Below are 23,958 nucleotides of genomic sequence, written 5' to 3' on the forward strand. Positions count from 1 at the left end.
TTAATTGGCCAAGCAGATCAAGTCCTTAGTCTATAATCGAAATTACATAAGTAGGATTCCTTTTTGAACTGGGTATAAGTAATAAAAATGATTTTCCATTTCCATTTGAATTTCTTTTCTCTTTTTTTCGGCATAAAAGATATCCGAGCAGCTTGCAGCTCATTGGTATCTTCATCGATTGCTTGTACTTATACGACCAGGCTCAAATCCGGACCTGCGTTAAGGAAACAAGAAACAACAAGCTTATAAAATATAGAGACTGAATAGAGCTAAACATTGCTACTGTGTCCGAAAAGTAAGGTGACATTGGATGTGAAATTTCGCGCGCCGAAAGAGGCCGCTTGTTTTTATTCTTCGTTTGTCAATATGTATGTTTTTGACAGTTTCAAGTCACAACATCAACCCGGCTAGGAGTGACAATTTGTTTTCAGTGCTGCGCCAAGTGTTTTTGTCCATATTGGCCATGTCCAAGTTTGTGGAGCAGGGCGCATGTATCAAATTGTGTTTGCGCAATGAAATAAACGCTGCGGAAACATTGCGGGTGTTACCATAAGCCTTCGGGGAAGAATCTATGTCGAAGAAAAATACACAGCGATTACAAGAACGGCCGTGATCGAAGGTCGAAGACGAGGACCATCCTGGGAGACAATCCACCTCGACCGACGACGCCCACGTCGTCCAAAACAAGGATTTGGTGGTCAACAATCGTCGGTTGACGATACAAGACCTTTCGGAACTTCCATCCGGCGAAAGCGGCCGGATTTGTGGAAAAACTACAGCTGGTTTTTGCAACACGATAAAGCGCCCTCCAATACGGCCATTATTTTTAGGGAGTTTTTCGCAACAACTGGCACTCATATTGTTCATATTGTGGCCAGATTTGGCACCAGCCGACTTCTGGCTGTTCAACAAGCTTAAACGGCCGCTTCGGGGACAACGTTTTGACACTATCGAGGAGATCGAGGAGATAGAAGCTGCAACGACGGCGGAACTAAAGGACATCCCAGCGTTTTCCGCCTTCGAGGAGTGGGAGACCAGAAAAAAAAAAACGAAAAAACGCAGTCACTTTACCGTAGATATCGGTCAACTCCTTATATTAGGTGCGCAAATAAATAACGGCCGTTTTTTCATAAGTTTATTTTTACTGCTGGCATTTTTAACATCCCATTTGAGGGTATTAAGGTAGTTTTTCACAGGTTGCGCAACATGTGGCCGAGCATTGTCATGCAGCAGAATAACTTTGTCGTGGCGTGATGTGCTCGGCTTAAACTCATCATCAATCATTGTTTGTCCCAGTTTCAGTAGTTCGTAGTAGATTACGCCGAGCTGGTCCCACCAAATACTCAGCATAACTTTCGAGCTATGGATGTTCGGTCAAGCTGATGATGTTGGGGTATGACCGGGGGATCCCCATGATTTTGTGTGCTTAGAATTGCTGAACAAAACCCACTTCTCGTCTCCCGTCACGATTCTGTACAGGAACCCCTTTGATGAGTTTAATAATGTCATTCCCGAACTTGATTTATGACGTTTGTAAACGTCAAATTCGTGCCACAGTCCACAGTGGTCCCATCAATTTCAAAACGCACGTTATTTATTTGTGGACCTTATAGTAGAAGTAACACCGGTGTCAGTCTTCACATGGCAGGATCGGGATTAAAATTCCATCCGGAACGTCGCCCCGTTGTGAGGACTGACTAATCAACTGCGTGATATCAACAGGTCGTTAGGCCACGAAGAAGAATATTTTGGTGAGTTTACAGTCAACAAACAAACTAGTAATTTTTAATTATTCAACTCCCTCGAACTCCTCGAACGACATCTGTTAATGAAGTTTTTTTTTTTATTTTCATCGTACATCAATTAAAATTAGTTAGACTTCAAGAACTCAAAAGAAGAACTTAATTTTATGCTTTTGATTACTTCAAACATACTGAATTCGATCGATATTTCAACACTTTAGCAGCCTATTTTGAGACATTCTTCAATACTAATCAAAGAGATCGAACTTTTTTCCTTTCCTTGTTAAACCATCGCCGCTAATTTGTAGCAATCGATTAAAAATTATGTAAAATGACGTTACCATGAATCATTCATCCAACATCCATCACAAGTGGTGTAATCGTTTAGTCGCGAATCTTCCACACCCTTCCTCCAGCGGAAGCTTCTTGATCATAAAATAGCGCGATCATCACCTGGAGATAGACACTGCGACTAATCTTAGCAAATGTACCTAGCTGATTAGTGTCGTGCCGACTGGAACGATTTAGAGACAAACCGGCTTTTAGCGTGCACCATTAATAGTGGGGTGTGAATTGTCGTCACCACGCATCATCGGAAAAAAAGGCTTTTCCACCCAAGTTCAGAACGGGAAGGGAACAAACAAAGGGATGATTTATTGCATATGTGGCGGTCTCCTGCACATGCGAATCATTGGAACAAAGTTGTGAAATGGTTACTCCCCGAGCAATAACAAACAAAAAAAAATGGGGATGCAAAACATTACACTCATCCGCCGCCGACTAACAGACGCCACCAGAATTACTATCGAGAGGAGTTAATGGAACAGTTGGGTAAGAAAATGGTTTGTTTTTCTTTTATTTCTTGTACTTCCCACATTGATACCATATGACCAAGTTGACACACTTAAGCTTGTTTGACATTAATTGGAGCAAACTAAAGAACAGAGAAAATATTTGAACAAAATCATTGTAGAAAATATTGTAATCATTTGTTTAGTTTGGTCATTTAACGCCCCAAAACGTCACCGTCGTCTTGATTGGGGTGTCCTTTGCACAATAATAAAGCGGTCAACAATCTACTTCCAAAACACTTTACTGTCACTTTACGGACAACCCACACGCAAACGCCTATTTAGCGTATGCTCCAGAAGTTGAAACGGAGGAGGACACATACACCGGCCGGTTTTGGTACCATTCTCCGCCCCTCTGCATCATCATCAGTCTTATCATTTGACACTACAACACACTAGCCTGAATTTAGCATTCTTTTTTGTTTGATTTCTTCAAGTGTTTTGTGGCCTCGTTTGTCCCGACAACACGAACAAGACGCTCGGAGCTTACGAACCCGACACGTCTATAAATCACATTGCAACCATAATCTTCCAAATGCGTATCATCATCGGATTCACGAACCGGCTCCACACCGCACCACCTTATGCCAACGATATCGGTAGTGGTCCGTGTGGTGTGGTGTGCCGTGGCGGGCACGGTTCGCGGACGCTTTTCGATTGTTGCGCGTCCTGCTGCTTCGGATACCGGTTTTTGTCCGTTCTGTGTGGTTCCTTTTTTTCCCACATTTACATAGCATTAGCATGGCAGCACCGATCGGAAGCACCTTCACCACACACCATCGAAGGGATTTGCGTGGTTGAATCGAAAGCGAAAGAGAAACACTATTGCAGCACCAAACGAATGCACGATCGACGCGTTGACCTTCAAAAAAAACACAAAACAGTTCCATTCAACCAAGGCAAATGGAACCGATAAGAAGAAGTTCACATTCCCTTTAGCCGTGCTGCGCTTTTGCGGATTAAAATTGCGTCACATTTTCCTCCCTGCGGAACAGGAAGAAATGAATGTATGCGGATGGGGCGATGAGTTGGCCAAACAAAACAAAAAAAGCAACAAACTTGTTTGTTTAGCCCAGGAGAAGCACACGTAACGTAGAAAACGTTGCTGAGGTACTTTCTTGATATACTGGAAACCGGCCGGCTGCATGCTAATTAGCACCGTTGGGCGGTTCTTGATTTTATCGGCTTGAAACAACGTGGTGCCGGGGAAGGCGTTTTTTTATGGATGACTCTATAATAAAAAGGTAAAAACATAAACATTTTTATGAGACCGTGCATTAGGCCGTGAGAAAACTGCTCAAAACAATAACCATACGTGAATCTAGTGTGATTGAAGGATAATTTCCCTTCGAAAGCTAATGACCATTTGTGGGTTAGTAATGGCAACGCCAAGACGATAAGCTTAGCGAAAAACAATACCTCTTTATATATTTCGTTTTGGTGGAAGTGTGCTATTGTGATCGTACATTGCAAATGATATTTGAAAGTGATTCGGACACTCTCGTGCCCAACATGCCCAAAAGTAGACGAAGAAGTTATCCTTCGACTGACTACCCAAGGTTGCAGCATACATCAAACGAGGATAACAACAACACCTTCACAAAGGTGTCTATCGATCGTTTGTCTTCTCCAAGGCTTTTTGAGATTAACTAGGTAACATTTCTACGTTCGTATGAATTTTATTTTATTTATTTGCTTGAACTAGCTAGTCTCCAACGATTGTTTTGTGAAAAAAGCATGAAATACAGCCAAAAATGGAGCCAAAAAACAAAAATATTGGGCAAAAAGATTCCTAAGCCTTAATTAATTTTTTTTTTTAAATGAACTGGGCATGTTGGATGTGTGTTGCAGAGCTAACCTCACTAATAATCAAAACAGGTTTTTGATCGTACATGCAATAAAATGGCATTACATTATTGTAGGATTAGCTTTTTTTTATATAATTCAGATTATAGGGTTAGCATAAGTAAATAAAAGTTGTAGACAATATATTTGATCACATCTTCAGGTGCTCGGAACAGTTGCATACTTAAGTAGAGCGGCCTTTGCCTTAAAAAATGGAGACTCCGGTCCCAGCACCTTGTAGAATTTTCTACAAAACTCCAATAAATTTCAGCACTCGGAACCCTAATTGTAGATCGTGAAATCAATTCCTACGCTAATTTAAGTGCGCTTGTTTGTGTGTGTGTGTTTTTTTTTTTTCTATTGTGCGTTTACACAAAGTTTGAACCCCTCCCCACGTAACGTTTCTAATGCATGTTCGATTCGATGAACATGCGTTCAGCTTCCCGTTCTATCCTATCAGCACCCTGATAACAGTCATATGTCGTTTGTGGCATTACCGCCCTTCCGTATTTCTCTTATCACACACCCTTGTTGCAATCCATTTCCATTTCACAGACCAAAGCATTCGCTAAATGTTATCAACCATGTCAGTCAGATGAGCAACGACGCGAGTAACATGGCCCGCAACTTTCAATGTTGTCTGCCAAGTTGTTGTACAATTTGTCGGAAGTTCATGGCCAGGAATTCACGAAATTGAAATGAATCCGTTTTTTTTTTAATTAAATCTCATTCTGGGATTAACCCGGTTGAACTTGACCTAAAGAGCACAGTTGTGTACACAAGACGGCAGTGCCGTTCGGACACGTGTTCTCAACGAAAGCATTTTTTATTTTATTAAAGTAAACAAATCTCTGGAACACGAGTACGGAATGGATCCACAAAGCGACAAGAGAGTGATACTCAAGTTATTGAAGTGAACAGGAATTTGAATTCTTGTTGTTAAGTTTGATTTTGTTTTTCCTTGCGTGCGACTAACAACGCATTCCTCTATGGTTTACGAACTGATCTCCTTCATAGTACACGATCCTCACTGATCACTTCAAAAGAAAGGATTTCCTCGTCAATTCCTCCATCTTTGGTGCATTCTTTCCCAAATACTGCAATGGTTGTGACTGCACATGTTTGAAAATTGAGTACAGCTTGGCCACATGTTTGCAAAACTGCTGTCATCAGCAAAGTTACGAGCACAATGGGTTCGCTATCAAATAAATGCAAAAAACACAACACTATGTAGAACCTTTCGATACAACCAAAACCATACCTCCATGAGGGTTGCATGGGTCAAATAGTATACGACCAAGAACGGCAGTTTTGTTGAGTCACATCGACGATTTGATTTTACGCTTTAGTTAAGTAGCAAGAATCGTCTAGAAGTACATACTTCTTATCGCGAACCACCTTCGATACATAATTCGTTTTCCACTTATAACTAAACACGTTTAGTTAATTCGCCCGATTCTACCGATGATTGCACAGGTGAGGAAGCTCAGTTTCCATCCTCAGGATCATTATCATGATGGCAAAACGCGGTTATGTTTTTCACCCTAAAACACAGTAAGCTGGGGTAGGGTCACCATTGCGACAAAAACTGCCAACAATACGCACTTTTGCTTATATCACACGCTTGCTAAGATTACCTACACAAATAAGAACCTGCTGCAGTGAGTATCGCCAACTACTAACAACAAAAATCACCACCTTTTAACCACACAGCAAATTGCCGGTCGGATTAGTTACGCGGACGCGAACGATCACCGGCGATGCTAGCCCGCGGATTGTCAACAATCGACTGACCGTCGCCCAACGCCGGTGGTTGCGTTAAACAAGCTCCAGAGAAGGAGAGCCTACAGTGTACGATTACTCACCCAAATCAGGAGCTCGTGTATGTCCAAAACGCACAGCGGTTTTACGCAACGTGAGCAGAAAAATGCTAGTAGTCAGTTGTAGCAACCGTAGTATAAGCATACACACACACACATACACCAGGAACATCGCAAGCCGTAAAGCTCTCCGGCTTGTGATGCTGCTCTCTTACTCTCTGTCTGTTTCGCGAAAATATCACGCAACGGTTCATTCATGGCTTGCCCCGCTGACGAGAAATGCTCTTCAACTGGAAAACGCACTCTCACAAGCGTTTTGGGGCTGTTATCGTACAGGATGACTTGCGCTCCTGTGCAAGGGGCAACTTGCTTTGCCCACCACGTAACCACAGGTTGGTAGGAAAAATTGAGTCTTGCTCGTACGTACCATAGCCACATATCATCCAATTGATCATGCAAGGCAAAAGCCTTTTCGATGCTTCTTCCACAATTCCACATATTCCAAACCATTTGTTCACTAGAAGGAGAATGATTTCTAGAATGGTGAAATATAGTATGTATGGGGCCGGCACGATAGTTGTCAAGCGCGTAACCAATCAACATATTTAATTTATCCATTTGCAAGTTTGCCTTCCTTGCTGCGTGATTTTACTCTAACAACCGCATACCAACGAAGATGACATCATAGGCATGTGCTTTTTTTACTGTCAAGTTTTAAGCTAAATGTGGTAAAACGAGTTAAACTACAATGTCGACTGCAACAAAGGTAGTTAGAAAACAATATGACTTAAATAATTTCACTGCAAATACCTTCAAAATAGTTGCATTTGTTGAACAAATAGCTATAGAAACGAGCTGGTCTGTGTATTGGTCTTTAGAGCCAAGAAAAATCGATCTGTTGCGACCCAAACAAATGCTCCATTTCCCAGCTAGTCCCTGGGAATCCGGGTATGCGTCACTACTGATGATGGAATTGGGATGGTACCAACCACCATCCCCTGGATTTGTCAACACTTTTTTTTATTTTTCCTTGAAATAGTTGTCGTCCCATTCGTTCACCCCGAATCTAGTTTGCGGGTAATTGGAGCACCTTTGGACTACCGCCCTAGCTCTCCCTGAAGCGTCCCTTCAGTGTGCTGTGGTATTATCCGGTACGTTAAGCACACGATGGCAAAATCGATAACCATTCTTTCGCCCGGCAAAAGATCTGTTAGTGAACCACCGCGCCGAAGAATTTCCATGATACGTGAAACTATGCGCCACGGGACGAAAAAATTATTCTGCTCGGGAGAAGAACACATTTCCTTACGTTCCCCAAGCGTACGCATTTTTATTGCGTTGACAGATACTCATTTTATTCACTATAGAATTTCATCATCTTGAGTAAAGATTAAAATAACGCCTGCTCATTTTTGCATGTTGCAAGTGGGGAACGCTACTATGATAGATTTAAAATAAAATGCTAGAAAATACATAGTTTTATCAACTTGATCAATGCATATTAAAATAGTCATTCGTGGGCATGATTTTCCGCCATTTCCAATAAAAGAAAATAGTGATCGATTCACGAATTGATCATTGGTAACAAATATTGCGTACATCAATCTCTATAGCGACGAAAAGGTAAAGATCCCGCGACCTGGTCGCCATGGTTTCACTGCTACGAAAACATTAGCATACTTCTACCGTCACGCATGCATGTGTGAAGTACGGCACTTATTTTATCACACTGCTTCTATTCCCGTCTCCTTTGGTCACCCCCACATCCGAGACCCTGACCCGAATGTCTGGTCGATCGACAACACCAAACCAAACCGAAGGTCACTAACGTATCGTCTAATGTGTATCATTAAATCGTCAGCATATGAGATGGTGCTCTGCATACACACGCACAGACAGACACATACATACCTATGCATTAACTTCCGCTATTGGCCAGCATTAGAGCAGCACCCTTGGCCTCACCATTCAATCCACCAATCACCACGACCTTCGGCATCCGGTAGTGTTGTTTAGTTACCGTGTCCATCGAGCGGACGGGTTCGTTTCGAAGGCGCAGCACCGGGACACCGCTGGGACACGCTCGACGACGACAACTACTACCGGAAAGCATGCTTCTGAGGATCATGTCCCCTGGAAGCGGTATGTTTTCTGTGGAAAACTTTTTCACTTCAATCCACGTTCCACCGTTGTCTCTTTTTGACCACAAATCCACTTTCTACACACTCACTCTCGTTATCACTTGTACCGCTCGCCTGCTGCTACACCATTGCACAACAAACCACAGACATTGATTGGAGAATCGCGAGATTGTGCATTACTTTCGGCGTACGTGTAACACCTTTTTTCAGCACACTCTTTGCCAGCTGCAGGTACCAAACATCCTCATCCTCTTTGCCACAGCGCACGCACGCACGCACCTATTCCTTATCGTGACGACGACGCTTGTACACTTTGCACACACTCTCGTTCTAATGCTAATCAAACACTGCACAGCGGTGCTGTCGATGGAAAGAAAATCGTTCGTCGTTCGAAAATGCGTTCGATTTTAGCGCAAGGATGTTGGGCAGGCCATTGGGTATACAATCACTACAATCGGGTATACAATCACCAATCAGACCCAAACATAACATATCCTAAGTACTTTTTTTTGCAACGTACAGACGATTAAGTACATTTTTCACTAAGGTTATTTATTTATGGAATCACAACTAAGCGATAATTTAAAAAAAATGCAAATAAGTATACTACAGAACAGCAATTTAACTGAAATATTCACAATGGAAGAGTTTCGATCGCAAGTAATGATTAAATTACATTATTAAATAAGCACATTTCAAACGGCATTGAAATGTGTACAAGCGAACGTTTCGTCTGATACCAAAAGGACACATTTATTTCAAGCTTTGATGGACGGCGCTTCGATTTTTGGCGGATGTTACCTACGGAACAACCGACATCTACTTATGCTCTTCAAACATCGCTAAGTACTTTAGCAAAACACCAAATAGAACACAAATACACAATTCACAACAAAGTTGTACGTCAACGCAATTTCCGCGAATTCTTCCCTACCGATTCCACCCGGGTAATCGAGCACACAAGTTTTCCTCGATTTTCGATCACAGATGTTCGAACAGAACCGACCCAAATAGCAGTTCTTTGACAACCGTTCTAACAGCTTTGACAAACGAAAGCAAAGAAACCAAAACCAAGCAAAAAAACAATTAGACAATTTGGAGTGCTGCAAGGTCCTGAAATTTGCAACAATTTCGGGAAGATTTGTTGCCATTTATTAAATCCCCTTTGCATCGCTATCTTACTGTACGTTTTCTGCAAAGTGTGACTCAAAGTGAAGAAAGTGTTGTAGTGCTTCGAGCAAATCTTGTTCTGCTGCGAACGGCCGCTCCGTCACAACAGCCACACATACACACATACTGTTGTTGCAAAAACAAGGCATCGGGTGAAGAAAAAAAAAACACAAATGGAGTAGAAAAAGGCATTCACACAAAACAAGACTCATCGAAGTCAGGAATCGTAACAACGTGGGTACAACGTGGGCAAATCCTTCCAGCGGCAGCCAAGCCTCATGGTATTTACAGCAGTAGTCCGTGTCATTGAGACTGCCCGACCAGCAGGAGCCAATCGCGTTTACGTTACGAATGAGGTCCTTCAAGGCTTCAAGCGCGCTGAGATGCTGCTTGAATTAATAACGAGCTGCTGCTAGAAGCGTTCTTTCAAATACTGGCCAACTCATCGATTTCGTCCTGACAGGCTCGGCATCCTGTGTTGTCGCATTTGGGTACATCCGCTCGCCGTACTGCATCCTGCACGTAGGCACTCCTGTCAGCTCTCCTATTATAGCAACTTTTGTGGTCTGGCCATTCCCGACGCTATTCGGGAAGTTGTGAACGGGTGATATACGCTTCTCAGAATGATAGATGAAATCGTGGATCGTATCGTTCAGTTCTTTTCCACCGGGCTTGTGGAGAAAATCGTTAAAGCTTTCCTAGTCCTATGCGATCGGTTCGTAAACTTCATACTCTCCCTGTGCGAGGGCAACAATTACAAGAAGAAGGACGAAACGGTTGATGTGCTGTATACTAGCGGCAACTTTTTGGTGATCAACAAAAAACACGATTTGCTGATCAATTCTAATGATACTAAAAAGGTAGGTCGGTTTGTTTGCTGATGGCAATAAAAATTTAATGGTATGAAATCTTTTTCATTTGCAGAAAACGGTGCAAACAATCATGCGAAAACAATTTCCCGAGTACGTACAGGATAATCTAACGCATGACTTCTATTTCGCCCATCGGTTGGATTTCGCCACTAGTGGAATACTTTGCATTCCGCTGAATAAAAACGCTTGCAAGGAGGTTTGTCAGGTGTTCGAGGAGCAGCGTGCCAGAAAATACTATCTAGCTTTACTTCGTGGACATACCGATTTCGATGAGGAGGTGATCGACATAGCAATCGGTAAGTCATTAACCACACACGCTAGCTTCTAATTCCAATGAGAATAATTCCAAGCTGACTTCTCTAGTGTTGTCTTCGAATGTGTACTGTGTTCTGAACCCTCTAATGTTTACTCTTTTTGTCCCCAAAGAGTAAGGATCGATTTTTCATTTATCAGTCCATCGTTTTCTCTTACCAATCGTTCGTCGATTCTTTTCGTTCTCGTTCCATGTTATTTGTTTTAATTATAATTGTTGTCAACGAATTGGCGATAAATTTGGTGTACGGTTGTTTTATAGACTTTCCTTTACTTTACGCTTTGGTAAAGCCTTAAGGAGCTTTGGCTTCAATTTTACCGCTTCTTTGTGTATGTAAGTGTATTGCATTGTGGTCAATATGTACGACTCTAACTTACCAGTGCCTTAGATCTCCTACAGCTTCTTGAGCTTCGAACACATGCTCAATCAAGTATAATTTATTGCTTCTTTTCGGTTGAATGTAGTTGCTATTTCTTAATGGTCTGTCCCATCCCGATCATTACGACATGTCATCCTTCTTCAATTGTATTGAAACAAATTATGAAATGAAAAATAACAATTACACTAACGACGGATTCGAACGCATTTCAGGCGAAGACGTACGGTTCAAGGATACTAGCAAGAAAATGTGCACCATCCTCGAGGATGAACTCTGCCAAAATCCGCGTCGCAGTATCACAAAGGTGCTGGTGCTAGATCGGGGCTACTACAATGGGAAACCCGTCACCAAAGTGCTTTTACGGCCGATCACCGGCCGACGGCATCAGCTGCGACTGCACTGCTCGCAGATCGGGCACGTGATCGTAGGCGACTATACGTACAGTTTGAAGATCGACACCTCTCCACCGCGCATGTTTCTGCACGCGTTCCGGCTGGTGCTGCCGAACACGATCGAAAATCTCGACATCCAGACGGACGATCCTTTTACGGAGAAGGCGCTCAAGTACAAGTGGAAGGTGGTGGAGCAGGTGAACAGCATTGCGAACGCGTTCGACATCATTGACTCATTTTAACATTTGTGGGAACCATGTAGAATATACTTTTGTAGGTCACGTTCGTTCACGTTTCGGTTGGACCATTTCCGGCGCCGGTTGAATGTAAATATTCGTTCCTTTTCTCGAATTTATTCGCTCTAGACCAAACCCGTTGTTTTTCATATTATTTTCTCCTCCCTGTTTTCGGTTAACGTGGGCCTCAAAAACTAAATTTTTCAACTTAAAGAAAAAGCACGTTTTCTCGATCGTTTACAAAGCCGTAGGGAGGTGTGTAGGTCTAGGACTTTTTGGGCGGTTATCGTTTACCGTTCCTTACAGTCGATAGAATCGTAGAACGCAAGATTAAATATCCTTACGCAAGCGAAATAAATATACTCGATTCGATTTAAGTTTATCTTCATGTTCACACTTCACGGTACTGCAATGTGATGATGTATTATAATTATTAGTAGGACTCGAATGATCTTCATTTCAAGTGGCGTAAAAGGAGAGATTAATACCTAGTCAACACAACCAAACACGCGCTAGTCTAGAAAAAAAGTAATTGAGCAACGTTAAGAGACATAGGCCCATAGATAAGTGACATTCAAAAGCTTCCCTCTCCGAGATATGGAGTGGACAGTGGTATCCAGAGAAGACTGTAGTCTAGCAAAAACACACAACACAAACCACATCCAAAAGGCGCCAAATGACAAATGGCTGCCGGTAGGGAGAAATAATCCGGAGGGAAATTCTAAACCGTACTTTTGTGCTCGCTAAAGTTTACCGATAAGGAAGTTCGTACTCAATTTTTTGGTTTTTGGCAAGTTAAAAGCAAAGGACACAATTTTCACAAGTAGAAAGCTGGTAAATTATTTATTCGATACAAAAAGAAACTCATTAAGCTAACACCGTTTATGCAATAGAAAGAAGAAATTAGATAGCGATTTACTATTGAAATGATCATCGTGTTTTCTCGCCAGAGTCACACGAAGTTACTACTACTACGTACTTTCACACCACATTATAAAAAGAGGGGATTAAAACAAACAAACAAAATCAAGCAAATAGAAGCGATTAAAAAAATAACGACCACACGCGCGTACACAAACACCCATTAAATAAACAGCCAAAAGCAAGTAGTAGCGCGAACAAAACCGGCATATTACGATACGATTGCAGTAAAACAATTCAAGGACAAACATTCCTGGCTTACCGAATACATATAGGCATGTTTCGCAAATGTTGCGCATAATGATGATAAAGCTCTAGCTACCGTTATGGTTTCCTTCATGTGATCTCTTATTTAGCCTTTATGTGATCTCTTAAGTTGTGTAGTAAGTTAGTTAACTCTTACTGTTCTTGTTTAAGCGAGCAATTGTTGGCAACTTGCACGAAGCCAAATGTTAATTAATATGCACATAAATTATGTACCTTTAATAGCTGTACCGCGTGAAATGCACAAATTTGACTGCAACCGTTTGCTACTTTATATGGCGCACATTATTATGAAGCTGTGTGTTTTTGAGTTTCGTTTCGCTAGTTTCGCGGATGCACCTGTTATTGCGATACATGAGAGAAACCGAGACACTGTACAGGGTTAGTGAGATGAATCAGATGATGTTAAAAAGCTTTCCGAACAGGCAACAAATTTAAAAAAAATAATTCTTAATAGTATAGTTACGAGCATTGTCCGGAGGGAGGGAATCAGTCAGTCAGTCAGTCAGAGTCAGTCCGTCAGGCCCTCGAGTATCTGAGGCAAAGCAAAAAATCGAAAAAATATCAACAAAAATAGACAGCAAACCCCACAAACACACGCTATATTGGTCACGTGTACTTTACAATTTTGTACCTTTATCTCAATTAACTATTCGCGGATATTGCACCCACTCTGTCCCAGACCGTCGGGCGATCTCCATTGATACCTAGTCAGCTTTGTTACAAAACTCTCTTAAAACTATCGAAAAAACAGAACAGGACGGAGGTGGACCGAACTTCTCAACTCTTACCTTAACAAAGCCATTACACACACGCACACACATAAAATCGCGTACGACACTTATTAAGTCGTTTCATGTAAATGCGAAAGTAAAAACAAATCGAATACTGGTGAACGGAGGGCGGTACAATATACCACAGACTGCAGTGCAGTGATTTTGCTTCTACGTTTCAATTAGATCAACATTTACTACCGGATAGGATCTAAACGGGACATACTGTTCCTTCAGTTCATTATTTGATTGATTTTTTATACTGTATCTGCATAAAAACAGGTTGAAAATGTGTTACTTTCAAATGTGAATGCGTGATTAACATGATCCTAGGCAAGGACAAACATAACCGCTTAGAGGATCGTAAAGATTCACACAAAAAAACAAACGATAAGAACAATCAAGTTGAGATGCGCCAACGTACACAATAAGTAATCGAAAAGGACATCCCTGTTACAGGCAAGGGAAGGTAACAACAACAAAAACAGAACACTTTTTGAAGTTGTGCTTGTGTACGTTAGAGAAATTCACGACAAAACACTACGTAAAACATGTGTACTACCGAATACGGAGGCAAATCCTGTTTGTGATATCCATTTGACTTTAGTGGTGACCGGAGCAGCATTGTTCGCATTGTTTTTCCATCACTGCCATGTTACACTTAAAAGTAAACCTCCGGAGAGTAATATAACGGTGAGCAAACAAGCGTCGTCACTAACCGAACGTAAGTCTAAATATCCTTATTTTATCAAATCAATGCAAACTCAGGAAGCAGTCAGCAGCGAAGACAGTCTGTTACCTAGGTCTATATACGATCCATTAACCGTATTCCACTTTCACCACACCACGCGATCGTTCAACGATCGTTCTTCTCCACGTGGCTAGTGTCGATTGTACAAAGAATGTACAAAAGTGTGTGCACTCGAAACAAATCAATCTGCTCGAGGCAAGCGGCTGGAACATGTCCACATGATCGAACATGATAAGCCAACAAAGGACACGAGTAAACCCGGTACAATTTAGTGTAATAAGAACACATCGTGAGATGATAAAAGCATCGATAGCGCCCAACAGTGATTGTATCTCGTTTTCCCGCCAAATGTCCAATCATAGACAAATCTACGGAAGAAACGGAAGAAAACGTTGTATAAAAAGGGTGAAAATCAAGTTCAGTAACACTACAGAAACCAAACGACATACATATACAAATTCACCCACATTCGAAAAAACTAATCTTTACTGCAGATAGAATTCGATTGATTGTTTCCGTTCGTTGATTGTTGATTAGCGAAGAAATTGCCAGAACCTATTAATCTTTAAAAAGGAAAACCTCTCACACACAGACACGCTAAAATCGATTGCAAATCATCATTATAGGAAAATTGATAAACATTCAGATGAAACAGATAGAACGCGAGCGCACACATACACAACTACACACATACACGCACGCTCGAACGGGGCGGGTGATGTTGAGCTGTTAAGGTGTAAGTAAAAGCGATTATATATAGTAAAACCCGAAAGAACCAACCAAAAACCAACTAAAATCGAATCCAGATTTTTTCTTAAAACATACGTCGGTGAAAGCAAATCAAGCCGGAGGAAGAAAAGGAGAAGAAAAAGAGGCAACAATTTATGTACGTACATTAAATCATTTCTTTTGAAAAGAAATAAAAACGCTTTTTGAAATCGATCCAAACATAATTGTGTTTTGAAATGGAATTGGTGTCAGATTTCACTGATTCGCTTGTCGCAACGGACAATTCACAAACCATTTGAAAATACAAAAAAATTACATCCATATTGCTGAAGGTGTGGCAAAGTAAGGTGTGCCAACGGTCAAACGGAACACGGAACAAACTTTCAGCTGCATGATCCGTGCTGTTTCGAATAACCGGGGCAACCGAATAAACGAAGCTCAATCATTTTTCCCTTGCTGGTAAGAAAACATCAGCTGCTTTTCCAGCATTTCTATTCACTTTCAGTGTTTTCGGCTACACTTTCAGTCAACGAATCCTAGCAGTTTGCAGCTCAGTCTCGCGAAAATGATTGCCAACGCTACCGTACCCCGATTGGCCACCGCTGCCGCCCAAGCTCTTCAGCGCCGCACGTACTTCTCCGTGACGAGCAGCCTGCCCCAGGTTCGCGTATCGCTCGTGGTAAGTGTTCCGGTGTGGAAACGGCAGGATTGGCAGTTGTTTCCCGGCTGAAGGCTTTAGCCCCACAAGCTTCTGCCTGCTACGAAAAGCGTGCATGAAGCCTAGTTAACAATCCGGGAGCAACTGTTGCACAACTGCGTTAGCGAATGTTTGCTGTTTTTGTATTACGTAACCTTTTGTTCTTTCATTTTCGGTCGCCTGCAGGAGAAAACCGCCCATGGTCTGGCCATCTTCGGCGGTGTGATTGCCTACCCGATCTGGGTCATTGCTCACGTCCGTGAGTACAAGGGAGGCAACTAAATGCTTTGTTTGGCGATCGAACGTTCTAGTGATACACTACTGTAAAACAGGCAATCCGCTAGATTCGGTATGTCCCGGCAGGTGGTTGCAGATCAACATGTAAATTTTGATCTCGGTATGAATAAAAGCATGTACCCTGGCGGATCGTAACATAGAGGAGTGTTTTGGGCAACATTTGGAAGCCGATTATGATGACGAGAGGTACTACTGGGACTAAAATCTGTGCTCACTAGATTGCGGAGATGTGAGGAATACGTGAGGAATTCATAATCAAAAATTGAATTTGCCAAAAGAATCACCCTTAATCTACCACATCGAACTAGCAACAGTTGTGATTAATTCAGAAAATTAATTTTCATATTTATAGTTTTCCCCAAATTACTAAAATATGTTGTGAAATGGCAGCAGTGAAATGATTTGTCGCGACCACTGTACGATAAACACGACCGAATTGCTGCGAGTAAAAAACTGGCAGCACTGCCCCAAACGACCTGTCACCAACACAAAGGCGCCTTGTAATTGAACATTGTGTTTATTTACATTCGCTTGATTAGCTGTGTTTTGTTATGGGTGGACCACGACGGTGTTGAGGGAGAAATATCGGTTATTATTCTGTTTCTGTGTCGTGATCTTTCTGTCCCGCGGTACTACCTGTACGAGGTGGTTGTACTTTTATCAGCGTCGGTGCTTTTGGTGCGCGTCGTCTGGCAGCGAAAGTGTTTGCAGTTACGGTAAGTCTACCAACGCGAGAAGAAAGAAACATACGGTAGTGTTTGAGCCAAATTGTGCGACTGTGCACGTTACACAGATTCCTTCCATGCGTGCCAAAGAATGGAGTATCCACGTTTTCGTCTACTGTGTTTGGTTTCTTAGTTCCCAGTAGTTTGAAAAGTGTAATATTCACTCAACGAGCAGTGGCAGCAGTAGCTATGGTTCTGTACGGTACGGTTTCGTTTCGTTGTAACGTGATGATCCTCAAATGACCTTGAGTGGATAACGTGAAGGGGGTTGCCACATTTCGATCTGCGATAGGTTTGTTTTGAATCTTCCGCCCAATCATGCCTACCACTAGCCACATAGTTTGCCTTATGAATTGAAAACTCTGAAGAGCCAACCTTGCGCCAAGCCAACTGCGGTGCCACGAGTTCTTTGAACCTACTGGCTCATGGCAAACTGCTTTATCGTACGAGTTTTACACAGGCAAGCGTTCCAATTCCGCCGGGCACGTTTGTTTTGGTTAATTTTTCCCGTACCGTTTTGCTTAAAATAAGACCAGTAAAGATGAGCCTGCTTCTGTGCGGTAAAATACGGGGAAGTAACAGAAGACTTGTTGCCCCCTTTTAATATATTGCGCATACGCAACACAACACCCCGAATCCAACACAATGTGACACACTCAGTCATGCCGTGGGATCCAATTGCCTGCAAAGCGACAAATAAACGCAACCTACACAAGCATGATGATTCACCTGGTGGCGGTGGCCACCGATCATCCATTCAGATTGCATCGATATATGCAAATCAGCAATTGCATTTTTATTACGGATTACTAGAACGAGAAGCACTTGCTACCACCACCAGCACCACCATATTTTCCATTTGAAAAACATCTGTGGAGCAAACAGCGTGTGGTGGCCATTTTTCTAGCCTTGGAACAATTTGGAATTTTTGGCCTGTTATCAAAAAACGTATAGAAACTCAATGTTCCCTTGCATAGAGCATGGCACGTGAATGAACGAACAACAAAATGATCTCGGCCGACCCCTGCATGCTGGCAAATCAATCTGTACACTCCAGTTCGTCAATTTTGTAATTGCGCAACGCAAAACCCCTACGGCATGCGTGTACACGCGACCCCGTGTGTAATGAACCTTAGCCCAGCTGCACATAAGAGCGGCACCGGTCTGATAAACAAATTACCCGATCCACAGGCCTGTGAATGCGGACCATGATGTGGGTTTTTGTCTCCGGCTACGATGGTACGGAGGGAACCGTATTTCATTCATCAACGCAAAGCTGAAGCCGATGAAGCGGCGCTACGAATGGGTTTGGAGGAGGATGAATGGAATTCTTGAGCAGCTGAGACTGATGGTGGTCGGTACGGTAGGGAAAAAGGGAGGGACATACCCGCATAAGCCGGTTTTTTTCTCTTCTCTGTTTTTGTCTCTCTGGCCGTGGCTGGGCTGGCGCCATTGGCTTAGTGGTTGTCTCTTTTGTGTTGTTTTTTTTGTACCCTTTTGCTTTTGTTTGTGTCGCATTCCATTCGAGCGGTAAGCGTCTTATCGAGATCTTGTATGAAAATATGAAAAAAAAAACAAAATAAGACAAAAAACATAAACGTCCGACGGAAACGGAACACAACACACGGTGCAAGGTATGAGAAATAGAAGCTTCGCCTGACTTCAAGGCCCATGAGGCTTCATTCAATGTGTACAAAGAATATTTAGAAAAAAATTGTTTTTTTTTTCGAATGGAAAAGCTGCTTGATTTACTATAATTATTTAAAGAAATAATGTTGATCGATAGCGCTGGCTCAAAGTAACCATTACTTAACTTAAATCAGTTTTCTAACATGTGTCTTAAATTTTCATTAACAATTCAATTTAACAAGATATGTCATCTCATCAACAGATATATGGGTGGAACCATTACTAGCAAATTTATGCGAATTTAGCGTTTGGAATCATTATTCCTTAAGCAAGTTAAGCTTTATTTATCTACAATTAAAAGCGTACAGTATGTTGATTCAGAATAATGTAATCCTAGATGCAGTTTAACAATTGCATAAAACGGAATGAATGATCCGCGTTTCGTTTTCGCGAGTAAAATTAGTCTTTACACAATTTGAATCTAACAAGAAATTCTGTATAATTGACATGTTTATTTATTAATAGACTTTAACATTCGAATCATAATGTATCATAACAGCGTTTATCAAGTATATCTGTAAGTAGTAAAATAGCACGTGAGGAAGAAGTTAACAGCGAATGTGGTATAGTGCAAAATTATAGTAATTTAAAGATTTCTAGATTGATCTGACGATTCGGACTTACGGTACGAAAATAATATTTTAATTACGACTGGAATGTGATGCATTTAAATGCTCAATGCCAAACAAAAATGGTATAACCTGCAAGTGATGAAATGAAAACTCTATAACCATCTTAGTTCTAATACAACTTGCAGATTATACAAGTATTCTTTAGTGAAGCGCGTGCAAATGGGAATCCAATGGTTGCTATTATCAATCCCTCAGTTATTTCAATGTGAACATTCACTCCATAAGTTATTGAAAGGTGAATAATGCTCGAGCACGAATAAATATGCTACTGCTAGTCCCGACATTACCACAAACACGGGCCCACATCGGTAACGGTCCCATGAAGCGAAGCACCACCGTACACACCACCCCTTATTCTGTTTCTGGAGCAACACTCGCCTCCGGAGCGCAAACAGTTCTTGTGGATGTCTTATCAGGATAGGAAATAATGGTTCGTCGGTTCGTTTTCGACTGTTAAAGCGCGGTGGCTCCTCTATTGGTAGACGATGCCTGCTCGCTTGCTCACAATCGAACGCGGTCTCGACCACGGTGGAATGAACCGCCGGCGGTATGTGTGTGCTTCTTGATGGTGGCACCACACTCAAGGACGCGGATCCGGCACTATTCGAAAAATGATGATGTTGTGCTGCACTGGCTCTGTGTGCAAGCGGCGACGTCATTGTCGTCGTCGTTGTCGTTCGGCATCGTCGACGCGGTATCGCGGGGGTCAGCCAGCACACATGCATAGCATTGGCTGCATCGGTGTATATCCATGGCATACATACAGGACACACCAATCCATAGCGCGTGATCGACCGCGCTCAGAGCACGATCAGATCGCCACTCGAAGACACCGTCGCAGTACGCTCGAAGCCCTTTCGGAAAGCGGCACGTGTGTTGCGTGTGGCCGTGCACGGTACATAGAACTTACCCCATTTATATCTGTGATTATCCGTTTGCATTCTGGTTCGTTGGATCGACTTGTAGATCGTGTGTTTAAATCATTCCTTTCTGATTCATGTGAAACATTCTAACATTTTTCTTTCCTCCATTTCCCTTCCATCGCTTTCAGGTGAAACAAATATGTCCGACAGCATCGTTTGAAAAGTGGTCATCCCTATCGAACGTACGACAGCAATAGAGAGCAGCTAAGGTTCCAACTTTTTCTAGGATCCAGAAAAGCAAGTGGAAGCGGCAAGTCAACGACAAGTGTGCTGTGTGTTTGTGTGTTTATTGTGGTTTTTGGTGCAAAAGCGTGCACAGCAAGAAGTTCCTACTCCCCCCGCACACTATCGATCGCACGATGCATAAAGCGCCGTACAGTGTTACCTTTGTGCGCCACGGCGAAAGCGAATGGAATAAGATGAACCTTTTCTGCGGCTGGCACGACGTTGGTCTCAGTGAGGAAGGTAATAATCCACCCGTTCCCTTCGTTTTATATTTTACTGTTTTCACTCACCCCGATGCATTTGTTGCTCTCCTGCCTACAATGTGTGTGACTCGCAGATCACATCGAGCTATTGGTCGGTTGGCTATTTAGTTTATAGAGATATGAGTCTTTTGACTTCATTCGTCTCTTACAGCGAGCTGTTGGCGATTCGATTCTGTTCAATCACGATGGACGTTCTATTTTTAGGTGCAAGCCCACAACATCAACAATGCTTTAGAGCGGATTGCTTGCTGACGGTTCTAGGATGTATCAACAAGAACAGTTATTTTGATCATCAATTTTTTCGACGGTCATTATCAGGAATCAAAGTTCAATATCGGATACACTGAAAAGCTGTTCGGGGCGCGATACTTTCTCAGTTTCCTGACAAAATTTCTTGTTTAATTAAGCCCTGTGGTGCTTTTCCACCCTGGCCACCAGCGGCACTAGCGATAGTGTCGAGAATGATGAGTCCATACATTCAACTTGGCGGAGCTTATCGCACACAGGCCGACAGTGAGAAGACATATTACCGTCACTATTGTGCCGTAGCATAAGAAGATGGACGAAGAATGTGACCTTGCTGTGAAGATAACCGAACCTAACCACCATTTCCGTCTGCGTTTGTTTGCTTGCAGGTGAATGGGACGCGCTGGAAGTATCGGCCGCGGCACTGAAGCGAGAAAACATGCGTTACGATATCGCATTCACTTCCTGCCTGCGCCGTGCCAACCAAACGCTGGACATTATCCTGAAGGAGCTAAACCTCACCGACATACCCGTTCGGCAGCTGTGGCGCCTTAACGAACGACACTACGGTGCGCTCACCGGGTTCAACAAGCGTCAGATGGCTGACATCTATGGCGAGGAGCAGGTGCAGGTTTGGCGCCGTAGCTTTAACGTACCACCGCCGGCCATCGAACCGACCAATCCGTACTATCATGCGATCAAAAACAATCCACGGTTGCGACACATTAACGAGAAAGATTTCCCGCTGACCGAGACGCTTGAGACGACAATGGAACGGGTAGTGCCGGAGTGGACAGACTCAATCATACCGGAGGTTCGCGCCGGGAAGCGGGTACTAGTTGTGGCGCACGGTACTAGCTTGCGCGGGTTGGTAAAGCATATTCAAGGTAATTTAAAGTATTTAAGATCGACATTCGCTCGAATGTCCTTATATGATAAGTAATTGAGCAAAGTTAGAGACTAAATTTGTACAAAATGGATGGTTGAAATGGTTGACTAATTTTTCTCTTTTTTCCCGTCGTATCTTTCTTTTTTCTTGTGCACACTTCCGATACACACTCTTTACTTGATTTAAAAATCCATCCATGAACAACATTTAAAAAAAAACACACATTTCGTACCACAATTACTTATCATCTAAAGATATTTCAGACGCCGACATCATGAAGTTCAACCTGCCAAACAGTATTCCGTTCATAATCGATTTCGACGAGTCGATGAAGATGGTCGGTGGCATCCGGTTCCTGGCGAATGACGAAACGGTGCTGAAGGCAATGGAAAAGGTGGCCTCGATCGGTGGCAAGTAAACGCCGGCGTTAATCCATTACCTCCCTCCCTTTACTCCGATTTGTCCGGTGCTACTCTACCTCATCGTACGTGAGCCTGCTTCCCAGACAGGGTGAAGACAGGGTTCATATTTTAATAGCATCTCCCCGCGCAAAGCGAAGAATTGTACCAGAGTTGAGGAACAGTGGAAGAGGAAGTGTTTTTTCTTTCTAGTTTTATATGTCCATCTATTCGACAGGTTTTTTTTGTTTATTTGTGTATTTTAGCATTACAAAAACCCATCGCTCAGAGCTAGATATGATCGAAAGTAAATTTTACGTTCGGAAATTTACTAATTGTGGATGAAGGATTTGGTAGAAATTAAGATATTAAGCAGCAGCCTCCGACCTTTGCAAAAACAACTTTATAACTGATCGTTAATTTTGATCCATTAGTCGCTAAGTAAGGTCCGTATTTTTGTTTTGCCTTCCTTTAATTTTAAGCGTACCCACAAGAAGGAGAAAAAGTAGCAGGAGTATTATAACCGTATCGAATTTACATCGATAGGTCGCTCGTTTTACAAAGTTTTATGATGGCGCGTGTATAACAATGATCGAATAAGATTTTTTAGCGCATATATTCATGTGTGTTGGAACGTAAAATAAATCATTTGTAAGCTAAACATGGTTACTTTGTTGGTGGTGGTTGGTGACAAAGAATAACGATTCTACGCAAAACTGGTCGTGGGAGAGGTTATTGTTCTGCGCCAAAATAGTTCCTACACAAAACTTTGATATTTTTTTAATCAACTTTAATACATATTCTGAAATTTATTGTTTCTTCATGTTTGTAATTACTTCATCGTTTGTGGTAAATGGTTTAAACCGGTTGACCGGTAATCGGTAATTCACGATTGAGTAGATCAAACAAATGATCACGATCACGTGGTCGATAAAATTCGCTACGAGGGGTTCATTAGAAGAGGAAGTCTCCTGGTAAGCGAGACCCTTGGACTTCGATGTCTCTTGGCAGATGGAGACTCTTTTAAAAGCTATGTTATACTTTATAAATGATATAAATGATTATCATCATCAATGTTCATCTTGTCCAGAATATATTTCTCCCTTTGAACGGATGCTTTAATTCTTAGATTCTTAGAGTTTTTAATAAAAAATAACCATCAAAGAATATAGTTTTCGTTTTCAGAATTGTACAAATTGTCCTCGATTATATCCTATTCCTCAATAGATGTGAGATGATGAACGATCTGTTTGGCCATAACTCATCCAGAAAATTAAAAAAAAAATTTTTTTTCTTTGAATAAAATTCACGAATAGTAAGGACATAGATTACTCTAATGACAAATCACAAGAAAAACACAATATGAAGAAGGAATATCCCACAACTTCAAAATGCCTCTTTGCCAGTGGCAGGATTAATATGTAAAACCACTATACGTTACGGTCTTTGAAGGATTACGGGTTTACAAGAGCTTTTTGGAATTAAAAACGGCTATAGAAGCAACATTATCAACAAACATTAAAAGCCTTGCACAATTGTACTCTGTTCAATCCACTACTGATTGATGTAGTACAAGTGCAGTCAGCTCTCCACAAATTGCTCGCTATCATTTGCTTGAAGTACAAATACACACACACTTCTGAGTATTATCGTCACAGTAAAGAGCTTCCTATCGAAGGGTTTGATTTTAATTATGCTACTTCAAATGTCGCCCCGCGTAAGAGCTTATTTAATTGATGTTTAACTAAATGCAGGCAAAAATACGTTTTTTAAAC

General features: G+C 42.0%; 4 protein-coding genes across 6 annotated transcripts in view; all 4 read left to right on the plus strand.

Annotated features, from left to right (window-relative positions):
* Positions 1-23,958, plus strand: part of LOC126557215 (DNA replication licensing factor Mcm5) — a 296,187-nt gene that overhangs the window by 146,855 nt on the left and 125,374 nt on the right. The window lies entirely within an intron of this gene.
* Positions 10,132-11,893, plus strand: LOC126558650 (RNA pseudouridylate synthase domain-containing protein 1-like). Its single transcript, XM_050214702.1, has 3 exons — positions 10,132-10,429; positions 10,494-10,737; positions 11,346-11,893. The coding sequence occupies exons 1-3, from the start codon at positions 10,193-10,195 to the stop codon at positions 11,765-11,767; spliced, it is 903 nt and encodes a 300-aa protein (XP_050070659.1). The 5' UTR covers positions 10,132-10,192; the 3' UTR covers positions 11,768-11,893.
* On the plus strand, positions 15,591-16,332 carry LOC126559568 (uncharacterized). The gene is made up of 3 exons (XM_050215739.1): positions 15,591-15,658; positions 15,726-15,878; positions 16,083-16,332. The coding sequence occupies exons 2-3, from the start codon at positions 15,765-15,767 to the stop codon at positions 16,176-16,178; spliced, it is 210 nt and encodes a 69-aa protein (XP_050071696.1). The 5' UTR covers positions 15,591-15,658; positions 15,726-15,764; the 3' UTR covers positions 16,179-16,332.
* On the plus strand, positions 20,518-22,206 carry LOC126558846 (2,3-bisphosphoglycerate-dependent phosphoglycerate mutase-like). Of its 2 annotated transcripts, none has more exons than XM_050214920.1 (3): positions 20,518-20,627; positions 21,286-21,783; positions 22,040-22,206. In XM_050214920.1, the coding sequence occupies exons 1-3, from the start codon at positions 20,522-20,524 to the stop codon at positions 22,201-22,203; spliced, it is 768 nt and encodes a 255-aa protein (XP_050070877.1). In that variant the 5' UTR covers positions 20,518-20,521; the 3' UTR covers positions 22,204-22,206. The 2 variants fall into 2 exon arrangements, with proteins under 2 accessions (XP_050070877.1, XP_050070878.1); XM_050214921.1 differs by having other exon boundaries at positions 22,049-22,206.

This window comes from Anopheles maculipalpis, chromosome 2RL, assembly GCF_943734695.1.
Source record: "Anopheles maculipalpis chromosome 2RL, idAnoMacuDA_375_x, whole genome shotgun sequence".
NCBI lineage: Eukaryota > Metazoa > Arthropoda > Insecta > Diptera > Culicidae > Anopheles > Anopheles maculipalpis.

What these genes read in the sequence shown, in the direction of transcription:
- LOC126559568 (XM_050215739.1), top strand. Translation starts at nt 15,765, where the DNA reads ATGATTGCCAACGCTACCGTACCCCGATTGGCCACCGCTGCCGCCCAA. An exon ending in AGGTTCGCGTATCGCTCGTG is followed by an intron (nt 15,879 to 16,082) that starts GTAAGTGTTCCG and finishes GGTCGCCTGCAG; the next exon opens with GAGAAAACCGCCCATGGTCT.
- LOC126558846 (XM_050214920.1), top strand. Translation starts at nt 20,522, where the DNA reads ATGCATAAAGCGCCGTACAGTGTTACCTTTGTGCGCCACGGCGAAAGC. An exon ending in CGTTGGTCTCAGTGAGGAAG is followed by an intron (nt 20,628 to 21,285) that starts GTAATAATCCAC and finishes GTTTGCTTGCAG; the next exon opens with GTGAATGGGACGCGCTGGAA. An exon ending in GTTGGTAAAGCATATTCAAG is followed by an intron (nt 21,784 to 22,039) that starts GTAATTTAAAGT and finishes TATCATCTAAAG; the next exon opens with ATATTTCAGACGCCGACATC.
- LOC126558650 (XM_050214702.1), top strand. Translation starts at nt 10,193, where the DNA reads ATGATAGATGAAATCGTGGATCGTATCGTTCAGTTCTTTTCCACCGGG. An exon ending in ATTCTAATGATACTAAAAAG is followed by an intron (nt 10,430 to 10,493) that starts GTAGGTCGGTTT and finishes TTTCATTTGCAG; the next exon opens with AAAACGGTGCAAACAATCAT. An exon ending in GGTGATCGACATAGCAATCG is followed by an intron (nt 10,738 to 11,345) that starts GTAAGTCATTAA and finishes AACGCATTTCAG; the next exon opens with GCGAAGACGTACGGTTCAAG.